This window comes from Aptenodytes forsteri, unplaced genomic scaffold, assembly GCF_000699145.1.
Source record: "Aptenodytes forsteri isolate BGI_AS27 unplaced genomic scaffold, ASM69914v1 Scaffold459, whole genome shotgun sequence".
NCBI classification, from domain to species: Eukaryota; Metazoa; Chordata; class Aves; order Sphenisciformes; family Spheniscidae; genus Aptenodytes; species Aptenodytes forsteri.
In genome coordinates, this window is record NW_008794121.1 from 302,274 (window position 1) to 314,308 (window position 12,035).

The 12,035-nt window shown below is 51.0% G+C and overlaps 1 protein-coding gene across 1 annotated transcript in view; it reads left to right on the forward strand.

The window, feature by feature from the left end:
• The window catches only part of SLCO2B1 (solute carrier organic anion transporter family member 2B1), a 64,930-nt gene that overhangs the window by 30,588 nt on the left and 22,307 nt on the right, over positions 1–12,035 (forward strand). Inside the window, exons 6-7 of the mRNA XM_009276871.2 lie at positions 358–456; positions 3,002–3,132. Coding sequence (XP_009275146.1) covers positions 358–456; positions 3,002–3,132 — 230 coding nt within the window. The remainder of the gene's footprint in view (positions 1–357; positions 457–3,001; positions 3,133–12,035) is intronic.

Consider the following 12,035-nt stretch of genomic DNA (forward strand, 5'->3'; position numbering starts at 1 on the left):
CATATTATTATTATTATTATCATTTTATTTCAATTATTAAACTGTTTTTATCTCAACCCACGAGTTTTTCTCACTTGTGCTCTTCCAATTCTCTCCCCCATCCCACTGGGTGTGGGGGAGTGAGTGAGCGGCTGCGTGGTGCTTAGTTGCCGACTGAGGTTAAACCACGACACCTGGAAAGCACGGGGTTGTTATCCTTTGAAATGCATGAGATAAGAAAGCTGCCAGGGAAATAGCCCGTGCTGGAGGCAGATGGGGTGGACCCTGGTCCAGCGCGGTCCTGCCTCAAGGCACCTCCTGTCCCCCCTGGTCCCTTCACACGAGGCTGAGACCCTCTCTGCTCTTGCCCCTCTGCAGGGATCTTGTTCTCCGTGACCACCATCGGGCCGGGAGTGGCCTTCATGCTGGGCTCTGCCATGCTGCGTTTTTACGTCGACATTGACAAAGTCACCGGAGGTGAGTGAACGTGCCCTCGGAGAGCCGGGCGGCACCCTTCGCACTGCATCCCATTTATTGAGCCAGCAGCGATTCATCCCCTCTCTGGGCATCCCGACCCCCAAGGGATGAGGGTGCAACCTGCAGGGCAGGGGCTGGCTCCCTTTGCCTGCTGCCGTCTCCCCTGTTAAATCACTTCCACCACCTGGGGATGCTCTGGGACCGGTCCCGTCAGTGCTGGGTTGGATGGCCCAAATAAGTGGGTCCTTCCCACCTGACTCGGTGTCACACACACATCTGCAGGGTTAAACCTGGCCCCGTGGCTGCTGGAATCCCATATTTCAATCAGCGCTTTCTCCTCCTTCAGACCTGGGGATCCCTCACCCCGGGGCTGCTGCCAGGTCTGGTTAGAGGGATGCCCATCTGCACTGTGCTTTTAGAGCAGACCTGATTTTCATTCTTCTGTGATTTTTCTGCCATATGCCAGCAACAGCAGTGGGAGCATTTTGCCGCCAGCCAGCACCAGGGAAGAGTGGGGATGTGGAGGATGAGCAAAACCCAGAGAGAAACATGAAAGAGAAAGATGGAGGGGAGAAGTGAGAGAGAAGGGATGGAGAACGGGTACCAGGACCCTGAGACGTGAAGAAGCAGAGAGAAGGGTAGGATGGGAGGAAGGTAAAAACAAGTAGAAGAGAAATGCTGGGTAGGGCAAAAGAGGAGCATGAAAGGGATTTCCTTTAAAAGCTCTTCCTGAGCCGTGCTGTCAAAGCATTCGTAGTCGTCTGCTTTTTGGCTGCTCTCGAAACCCAGCCTGGAAAACAAGAGGCTCCTTCCCGGTTATTAACAGAGCAGACGCACGTTACGCAGCTCAGCATATCCTTACACGAGGAAAAGGACGATGGTCCTTTGGGTGGTGATCAGAGAGCATCAGGGCTGGAGCTGGATGAGCAGCGGGTGTTGACACTGCGGATGCATTAGCTTTGGCTCCTTCTCGGTGCCTCCGGCTCATTCCTGCTCACTGACTTCATCAGATGTTTTTTCACCTGGACTTTGTCACTCTATGCATTTATGATATTTGCAGCACAAGAGCACACTCTAGTCTCGACGTTGCCTCCTCCTATCAGGCCACCTCCAAGCTTATTGCTGCAGCTATCCATCCTCCTCAGTGGGTGAGCTTTGGCGAGGTATCTGGAGTCTTGGTTTATCTGCCTCTGAAGGATGAAGAAACGGGATTAGGGTCTGCAGTCTGCCTGCACACCCTGATGCTCAGTTCTTCTAAGCCATCTTCTGCAGATGGTCATTGAATGAGAAATGTGCCTGAGTAGCCAGAACTGGAAAACACCCAGTTTTAGAGCTGTCTTCAGCCTAAAGATATCTTCAGCCTATTGGGGAAAGCTATCGAGCTGTGGCTGCTTAATGCTAAATCTAATTTAACTCAAGTTTTCCTAGAAAAAAAACTTGTTGGTGTTTATTCAGGAAGGGATTTAAAATTCCAATTTGCTAAATGCACCATGCAGGGAGGAGATCATCGAATTTCTTTGACCCATCACTTGTTACTTCCAGAGATGGGAAATTAGATGTGGCAGTATCCACCGTACCAAAATCCAGTAAACTGATTGCAGTTTTAATTGCACCCCCGCAGTGAGAATAGCTCAACTTGTGTTAAACCTCACAGTTAAGGAAGAGGTTTCTGGGAGGACTCATTTCCTGGGCTTGCTCATGAATGCTGTCTAACCACAGGTATCCCCTTTTTCTGTAGAAATATTTCTTGGTTCAGACTCACCCTGTTGTGAATTTGCATTCTGGCTTCTGCATATCCCGTTTTATTTATGCCCAGGACCCTCCCCACAGAAAGTGTTATCTTTGGCAGAGTGCCCTGAGGACGACAGGAGAGGAGGCTGGGTGAACTGAAGGAAGGCGGTCAGGAGAAAGGGATATAACCCTTATCGAAGCATTTTTAAAGATCGGCTTCCGTTGGTTGAGCTGCAAACCAGGCACTGGCTGATGGACCAGACTGGTGGGCAGAGCTCCAGTGTCCAAGCCCTGCTGTGAACAGGGGGTCCTTGTGTGGGTAGCCAGACTGTAAAAAAGTAAACCAGTGCTCTTGGATGCTGAAAGTTAATTGGAGTTAACTCCATTTTAATCTTAAGAAAGGATTTTTCCTTCTGTCTTGACAGATATCATGGCTTAATCCCCTTGAGTGAGTATTTCCAAGCTTTTTCACAACATGGGTATCCCTTCTCTGAAAAAGCTGTGCTGGGGATGCTTTCCTTTGCCTTTCCAGCTCTAGGACATCCCTGTCCCAGCTGTCTCCATCCAAAGGGCTGAGTGGGTTTTTAGACACCCTGGTGATAATGAAGAATGAAATGCGATTTAGCACCGTGGGATGAGTCAGGTGCAAATACAGCTCAGACTCCAAAACTGATGGTCACCAGGTTGGGAGCCACCACTTTGGAGGACGCTGACGTTTGGGGTGACTGGGGCCACCCATCACCATCCCTTTGGTGCACTGGGATCCCTCTGTTCACCTTTGATTTAATGCCAGTTTTCTCCATTTGTGTTGCAGACGGAGTCCAGCTTACGAACAAAGACCCGCGGTGGGTCGGCGCCTGGTGGCTCGGTTTCCTGGTCGCAGCCAGTCTCGTGGCCGTGTCTGCGGTCCCTTATTTCTTCTTCCCACGGGAAATGCCAAAAGAGGTAGGAGAGGTGCTGCGGATTGCCCTTTTGGCATTGCATGCGAATACCTCATGTATTTATATGCACGTTCCTCCCTCGCCGCCAGCATTACCTGCTGCGTCCGTGGGAAACACGACTATGGAAGTGGTCGTGCAGTTTATAGCTGCATCCCGAAGTCAGATGTGAGCTGTAGCTTGCTCTCATCTCCTGTGTCAGAGGCTCTTGTATGCTAAGCAGATGCTTAGTGAAACCCGGCCTGGTGCAAGCAGCTTAATGTATGTGATAATTTCCGTGGTGGGGCACAGCACCCGTGTGTTGATTCCTCTGCACAGGAACGTATAGCACCAGCCGAGCCCTGTGTGGATTGAGGTCCTTCTCACAGCCACCCTCCTGGCTCACCTGGGGGCGGGACTCCTTGCCTTCTTTAGGGAAGCAATGGTCCTGCTCCTTCTGCTGCATCTCTTCAGGGAGCTGGCAGGAGATGCTGTGCCAACGGCCCTTGTTTCCCTTCAGGAAAACCCGATGAGGGAATCGGTCCCAGTTCATAGGAAATACAAATAATGCGTCAGGAGCCTTTCCTTAGAAGTGGGTTGTACCCTGGGGGTGTTTGAAATACTGAGGCTGGAGGGTGGTTTGTCTCGTTTCTACTGCAAAAGCCCCTTTTCACCACTCGCTGTCCATGGGGCTCGGGGTTAGCTGCCGCTCCAGCATCCAGCTTCACCCACCACCTCTTCTCACTGCGACCTCTTTGCTGGCCAAAAGGATTTTAGACACTTTCCAGCCCCTAAACACCCTGGCTCTGTAAAGTCCCCAGAGATAACTGGCAGGGAAAAGCCTTTAGCAGCCTGGACCTGTTATTGCAAGCCAAACCGACGTCTGCCTGCCTGCGGTTTGCTCGGGGGATGCCCGTCCCTGGGTCTTGCTGGAGCCCGCTGGTGGGACGGTACTTTGCCCTGTGTTTACTACCAGGGTTTTTACTTCTCCAGAGCCCTCCTGAGTGCTTCAACGCTCACGCCAAGATGCAAAACAGCTTGCGAGCTTCCCAAGCGCTTTGCTGGCTGCAGGTCCCGGTTTTCTGGCAACCGGCATGTCGTGCGGAGTAATACAAAGCACATTGTTCTTTTAGAGGACGCGTCATGCAATGGATTTGAATGTTATTGAAGTTGCTGGGACGCGCTTAGTAGGTGAAATTGCTCTTGTCTCGATGTCTTGGCCATACTCTAGCCTGTGTGATTGTCTTTTACATATATTTTGCCTTGGGGCAGCATCGAAACTTTCTTGTCTCAACAAGTCCATGCGCTGTCTGGTGCAGAATAATTCTTCATTTCTCCTGCCACTGCCTGAATTTCCGCAGGAATGAGTGGTTCTTAGGGAGAGCTGGGTTCCACCTGCCTGGGAAAATGTGACCTGTTGTACCAGTTACACTTCTGGAGATATAATGATCTACTCCTGGGTTATATGTGCTGTGAGGTTTGCAAAGGTGCTGTGGTTCTGCGAGGTAGTGGGGTGGAAACCGCTCAGCACTTTGCAGGATGAGGGCGATACTGAATGCAATGTGCCCGATTTATCCTTGTGAAGCTTGGTTCACTTTAAAGTCATTACAGATGATCTATATTAGCAGAACCTGCTCAGTGTGCAAGGGTGGCACACTACATCTTAGGAGAAAGGTTCTTTATTAGGGCTGATGGGAATATTAATTTCATAAATGGCTCTTGAGAGAAAATAATGTACTTCAAACTAAAACAACTGTACTTTTTCGCAAGTGCTGCACTCTGATCAGTCTGATCAGTTTTGAAGAGCAGAAGGAAGGATTGGTTGGATGCTGATTTAAGAAAACAGCAGGAGGATGTCACCTGCTCTACTGGCTGATATCTGTAGGGAGTGTTTCCACATGGCTGAGCACCCATTTATGCCTTTGCAGCCCAGCTCTTCCTGAATTTCTCTCCATTTTACCATTTCCCCCAGAAAGCTTTTGGAAACTGTTTACAGTAAATAATAATAATAGGAAAATAATCTAAGGGATGGCAAAATTCTGCCCCCCTTGCAGGACGGGAGATGCCAGGGCCAGCCGAGCCAGCTCGTGCCCGTCCCATGGGGGTATCAGCACCGCCAGCAGCAGCAAGGGGCCCTGCTTAAAAAAAAAAAAAAAAAGCCTCTTTAGAAACTTTGCCAGATGCTGTTCTGGGTAAAACATCTGTCTGCTGTGGGAGCACTCCAAGCTTTGTAGGAAGTCTGCATTGTCATGGTTGATTTTCTGTAGGTACAGCAGAAAAAAAAAATATAAATCACTTTCTCTTGCTTGCCCTTGGAGTAAATCAGTGTTCGGCTAAGGGTGTAAGCACAAACGCTTTTCCATCGCAAAGGGCAGCCCCCTTTCCTCTCCAGTGAGCTGGAGGCAGCAGCGTCTCTAGGGCCACCAAACTACTGCACCCGCTGTGGAGCTTGTTAGAGACATGGTTCCCCTCCAAAAGAGCATCAGCCGGGGATATATTGCAAAACCCTGTAGAAGGGATGGGTAGAGTTGGTAAGACATGCAATGCAGGAAGGAAATGTGTGTCTCCAGGCACAAAGCTCAGCGCTGGTAAAGCGTTGACCCCAATTTTGCCTTCCCCTGCCCCAGCCGGAGCAGCCACCCTTCCCCAGTAGGGTGGGACCTGCGGTGGCTCATGCTGTGGCTTTAGGGTTGCTTCCAGGTTTCCTCTCATCGCGCAGAGCAAAGCTGTTGTTTCTTCTTATGCTTGGCTCTGGTTTGGGATGCAGAGAGGGAGATGTGGCATTGCAGCGAGGAAAGGTGGGATCCCCCCTGTAGGATCATAGAATACCAGGTTGAAGGGACCTCAAGGATCATCTGGTACAACTTTTCTTGGCAAAAGCACGGTCTAGGCAAGATGGCCCAGCAGCCTGGCCACCCGAACCAAAAGTGTCCGATGATGGGGAATCCACCACTTCCCTGGGGAGATTATTCCAATGGCTGATTGTTCTCATTGTGAAAAATTTTCCTCTTGTGCCCAAGTGGAATCTCCCCAGGAGTAACTTGTACCCACTACCCCTCGTCTTTTCCAAGTGACTCCTTGTAAAAAGGGAGTCTCCATCTTCTTTGTAGCCACCCTTTAAATACTGGAACATGGTGATAAGGTCTCCCCTAAGCCTTCTTTTCTCAACAAACCCCATTCCCTCAGCCTTCCTTCACGTGGCAGGCTTCCCAGTCCTTTGATCATCTAGCTCCCTGTCCGGGCTCTGCAGCACGAAGCCCCGTCCCCGACACACTGCAGAAGGGAAGGGAGGGATGGGGGTCACCTCAGGGTTTTACAGCCCAGCAGGTCACCAAGAACGGACATTGTGATAACCTTTGGGTCACCCCCGTCTAAATAAAGCTGCAGCTTCAAAGACGGTCGGCGTTTCCTTGGCTGCCTTCAGTTTCAGGGTCTCTGCCTGTCCAAAGCAGGAAAAAAGCTACCAGCAGAACAACCACAAGCTGCAAGTACTTGAAGCATCAGCTGGGCTTTTCCCCATGTTTGTAAAGCCCCAGCACAATCTCTTACCCACAGCAAACACCTCCAGGCTCGGCAGCCATAATAACACATGGGACAAGCACAGATCTGCTCTGTCCGCAGAAGCAGCTGAGATGTTTCTGCACCACCAGCTGTGGGCTTCATTTCTGGAGGTCACAAAGGCATTTCAGGTGCTCCAGACCGGGCTGTCCTTGTGCCACTTGCTGTCTGAAGACCCCTGGGACCACACACGTCTCGGTAGATGATGAGGCTGCCTGGGAATAACGTGTCCACACCAAGCTGTGGGTACGTTTCCCCGCTGCAGCGTCCACCAAATGAGATCACAGCAGCAAAGACTGGCCCATGGCTCAGTCCTTCGTGCCGCCCAAAGTGATATTTCTCCTCTCCGATTCTCATCCTAACTTCATTTTCCTTTCTTTCTCCTGCCTCACTCTGTACAACTCATCTGAGCTGTCTTCCCTGGGCATCATCCAGCAAACACTGAATAACAGCACAGCCCTCTGTCTATTTGGAGACTTATTTGCCTCCTCCCATCAGCAGAGACAGATCTAGATTATTCTACAGCCACATTCCAGCTTTACCTTTATTTTATAGCTTCTTTCTTTGAAGTTCCTGGAATGACTTGTGCACTTAATGTTAACATCATGATAATGAGAGTTCGCTCTTTTGATCTTTTTTCATAAATCAATCACTCCAGACCCAGAACACTTTTATTCCTCTGCTTTGAAACTTGTCAGTAAGTTTCTAGCACCAAAGTATCCTGAATAATCCCATGTGAGGGACAATCACAGCAAAGCTATAAAGTTGTCATGATCTCAGGCAGGGGATGAGAAGATGAGGCTGTTACTGGATGAACTGTTTCCAGTCAAGACCGGGTTTTTTTTCCAATAATTCCGGTTCAATCCTGCCTCCATGAGCCTGAACCATTTCTCGGGGTTGTGTCCTGGATTGTGGGGAACTACGGCGCTTGAGCATCTCCCAGCTGCTGAGTAGCCGAAGTTTAGCCAGTGCTTTACCATCTGTCACTGGCGATGTTATCGTATCCCAACCCAGGCAGTTGTATTCTGTCTGCTAAAGGCTTTCCCCGTGGTTTTGCTTGGGCACAGTGTCTGTCTGTCTTGCAGGCTTACTGTCTGTTGCCTTGCAGCTGGTAAAGCACCTCCCCAGTCCCTGCAGCTCCGCAAGTGATTTGAAAAGGGTTTGAAAAGGGGAAAGGTGCTCTCGGGAGCACCTTAAACAAAAGCAGGAGCATTGCCCTTGCTCAGCATTTCTCATGTGCAAGATCTGTCTTGCACACCCAATTATCTCCCAGTTCAGGTTTCGTTTTGTGACACTCCAAAGTCACGTAGAACCAAACATCTCCCAAACGCCGTACAAAGGGGGTGAGTGACACTTCCTCCTCTCCCTGACAAAGCCTCCCCTGTAATGTCAGCACTTCATCTGCAAACAGATGCCTCGTGAGAAAGCTCAGATGGATTTTATGGGAAGCAGGTCTACATGCCCTGGCCGTGTCCAAGCCCTGGTGGCTCCGGTTCAATGTCACGCAATCCCCTCTGGGTATCAGTCCATCTCATCAGTGCTTTCCTCCCAAGCCTCACCGTTAGGTGGTTTCAGAAACTTATTTCCCTGCACGTTGCAAAGCTTTGTCTAATCTCCAGTATGTAGTTTGGCCGTTAGCTTGTTGTTCTGCCCCTAATCCTGATTAAATATTTTTTCCTACTCATTGCCATATTGGTGTGGTTATAGAAAACCTTCCTTTTGGGGGGCGACGGAGGCTAGCTAGTCCTCCACTGCCAAAGAGCTTCTCCATCCCAGGAGCTCTGCTCTTCACCCGTGCCAGCCACAAGCTGGTTTTCCTGGTGCTGCACCGGTCTGGATCTGGTCTCCAGCGGTGGTGCAGCAGGGTCTGCACTCCCCCAGCTCTCCTGGAAACACCATCCTCGGTTCTTCCTCACTTACTCCTTCCATGGCTGCACCATATGCTTACGCAGAGAGAGACCTGGAGCTATTTGTCATTCTCCTCCTCTCATTTCCAACATTTCTGGCTGTGCAGCAGAAATTAGTTTTAAACCCTAAGTGTACGGCTGTGCCCTTGGCACTAAGTTTGGTTCGGTTTCTGTCATTTCAGCCCTCTAGTTGCCTAGTTTTTCCTATATGGTGTCCCAGCCCACTCTGTGTGGACAATTCCCACCTTCCTTCTCTTCTGCAGATTTAGTACATGTCTTCTCACTATGCCAAGGGGGTTACTGAAAATATCAGCTGGGGCTTCTCCGCCAAACCACCAAGGAAGCCACCAGCACCTCCCAGCAGCTCAGTACATCCCTCTGGGGTGCTCCGCTCTCTTTCTCCTATTTAGCCATGTTGCGTTTACTCTCCTAATTTTCATGTTCTCCGGTTTAGCTAATGGTTTCCCATTTGATGCTGCATGTTCTGCTTTGCCCAGGTCTGTAGAGATTAGACCTGCTGCATTGCCTTTATTTATTTAATCACCGGTGTTGTTGAGGAGGGAGAACAGGCTGCTGCTGATCCATCAGCCCCTAACTCAAGGTACCCATCCATCTGGGGGACATGTGGGTGCCAACCAGAAGAGATGAGCAGAATGATGCCTCATTCGTGTTGGGTCCCTCATCAAAAAGCTTCACGTGTGGCACTTCAACTGGGAGAAGTGCAGAAATGGGGTGGAAAGGAACCATGCTCCTTCCTTGGCATTGCTAACAGGGGAGGTGGAAGGGGCAAGGTCATCTCCCGTGGGATGGGACGGAGAGACTGGGAGAGGCTAGGGGATGAAATCCTTTGCAGAACAGAGGAGGTGGATTTCTGGGGGCGTTTCACGGTGGGGCTGGAGGGACGTGAACTGCGGGAGTGCTCAGGGCATGCAGAAATGCAACGGCTCTGTGGTGGCCTAGCAAAGTGCATCTGATGGGATTTTCTGCTGGGATGGTGAGGGACGTGTCCCCTGTCATCTGTACAATATCTCCAGATTTTACTTTCAGTTGGCCTGCCAGATAGTTGAAGCAGACGCTTGGGGAAAGAGGGGAACACCAAGCTGGACATGCAGCCTCATCCTGGAGGAGATGCACGTGGCAGGGCAGAGGGTTAAGAAGTCACCTCCCATTTCCCAGGGCAAAACCCATCTTTCTGGGCAGTACCTCAAGCTGTGGAGTGGGGAGCTGGCAAGGTTAGGACCACAGCGTGCAGACTGGATTGACTTGTTTTATCCCAGAAAGCACCTGGTGCACAGTGGCAGGAGGGGGCTGCAAGCACGGAGAAACTTTGAAAGAGATGTGTTTGGGTCCTGGCTACACGCGTTCACCTCAAATGTTTGGACATCGCTGTTGCTGGAGGTAGCATTGCTTGGCAAGGTCCAGGCAACGCCTGTCCCTCCAGTCCCAAAGCAGAAGGTTTGTGATGAGGAGAAGCTCCTGCAGGTAAAATGCAGCCGGGACCCCTCCTGCCCTGCCCTGCCCTGCCCTGAGGATGCCCCACGGACACTGGTGCTGCTCTCGGCTACATCACGGGATTGCACCAGCAAGCCTGAACCTGCAAGGAGCCTCCTGCCCTTCACTTGCATCACTGGGGACTTCCCAACGTGTGGAGGGTATTTGCAGGGTGCAAACAGCTGACAGCTCTGTCTGGGGTCATCCCTAGGGGTCCCAGCGGACACCCCAGGTCCAGCGTGGTGGGACAGTGCTGGGACAGTGACTCAACCCTTCTGTGCAGGCAGAGACATTGTGCAACGGTGCTGGGGGGGTGAAAAGTAACTTTTCCAGGTTCTGTCTTGGGACAGATTGCCTGCATTTATACAAATCCTCCCACGTTTATTCAGCAGTGACCTGGGGCACTTCCAGTGCACGCGAAAAGCTGAAATGAAAATAACTGACAGGGAACTCTCTTAAACGCCGGCTCCAATTTGGGTTATCAGTTAATGGGGAAAGGTTAAAGAGCGGGGACAGGGAAATCTAAGTCTTTGCCTGGAAGCCTTCGCTCCCAGGGCTGCGATGCTCTGAGGCTTCCTCATTAAAGCTCCTAAAGCACCAGCAAAGGCAGTCTAGAAATACAGGGCATTATCTGGGGAGCAACTGGGGGCCAAGTGGCAGGGTATGGTGGTGCCACTGGCATGTTACAGGAATGGGCTGGTCTCTATGTTCAGATTTTACCCAGGGAGCTTTAAAGACAGGCACAAATGGCGGCTAAAAATAATCATCCCATTTCGCGTGAACAAGGTGCCTGTTGGCTGGTTATTTTAATGCTCTAGGAAATAGGGTCCCTGGTGGGACCCACACTTGCTGGAAGAGGCATAATGAAGTGTTTGTAGGGAGCACGACCTTGTCAGGAGGAAAATAATTCTTTTCCAAGCTATGAGGTTTTACATTTTGTTTATTTAATATGAAAATAGCTTCTCTGACCTTACTTTTCACTGAGCCGGGAGTGCCAGGTTCTGCACAGCCAGAGGGAAACTCTGCAGAAGCCTCAAATTAAGCAAGGAAAACCTCTCTGTCACAGAGCAGGTCATTTATCCTTTTTTCCAGTGGTGTATTTGAACAAAACCAGACTGCCAGGACCTCTGGCTGCCCTTCTCGCAGGTGCAATAGCAGGCAGGTGAAAGCAGGAGCCCGGCGCGCAGGCAAGCTGCCTTCATTTGCCTTTCCTGCAAAGCAAGTCCAGGTCTCAGCCCTGCTCAGTCACACCTGATTTATTCATGTCCGTGCAGGGAAATGGAGGCTTTCCCCAGGTCGAGGTCAGGTTAAGGATGCTCTTCCTAACGCAAAGCGTGGGGGAGCTTCATCCTCCTTCCTCAAAAGCCTGACTGCCTCCTCCATCCCCCCACGAGGCTAGAAGTGACGGCGATAAAGAAAATCCCGTTGCAAAAACATGAGAGCCCATTCACCGGTGAACATGCACCAGAGTCCTTTAAGGAATCATCCTGAAAAATCCAAGCGTGGAGGCATTTTGCAAGATGTTTCCCACATTTGTTTGTTTTTCCTTGGCACGATGCTGCGGCAGACGGCCGGGGGAGTGCTGAGCAACCAGCCCGTGTTATTGCACCTACCGACGCCGGCTTGCCAAATCGCCCGCTTTGAGTAATGCTAAAACGGCCTGCGGCGGGAGCACGGCATCGTCGGCAGGGCTCGAGCATCTCCAACAGCAGAGCCAGCACCGTTCGCCTCCCTGCCCGCAGCGAGCGGGCAGGATTCGTGCCGGTCCCTCCTCAGCTTGCTTCCCCGGCATGTGAACGCGCCTGCTTCATCCCAGAGGAACGAACGCATTTCCTGATCCTTTCAGGCAGCAAAAAAATATATCCTGGAGCCAAGCCAGCGCGGGGAGAGCAGTTTTCCTCCTCCTCGAGGGCTTTGCTCCATGTGCAGACAGCAGCTCCTCGGGCGGGTGCAAAGCCAGCAGATGTGTACAGAA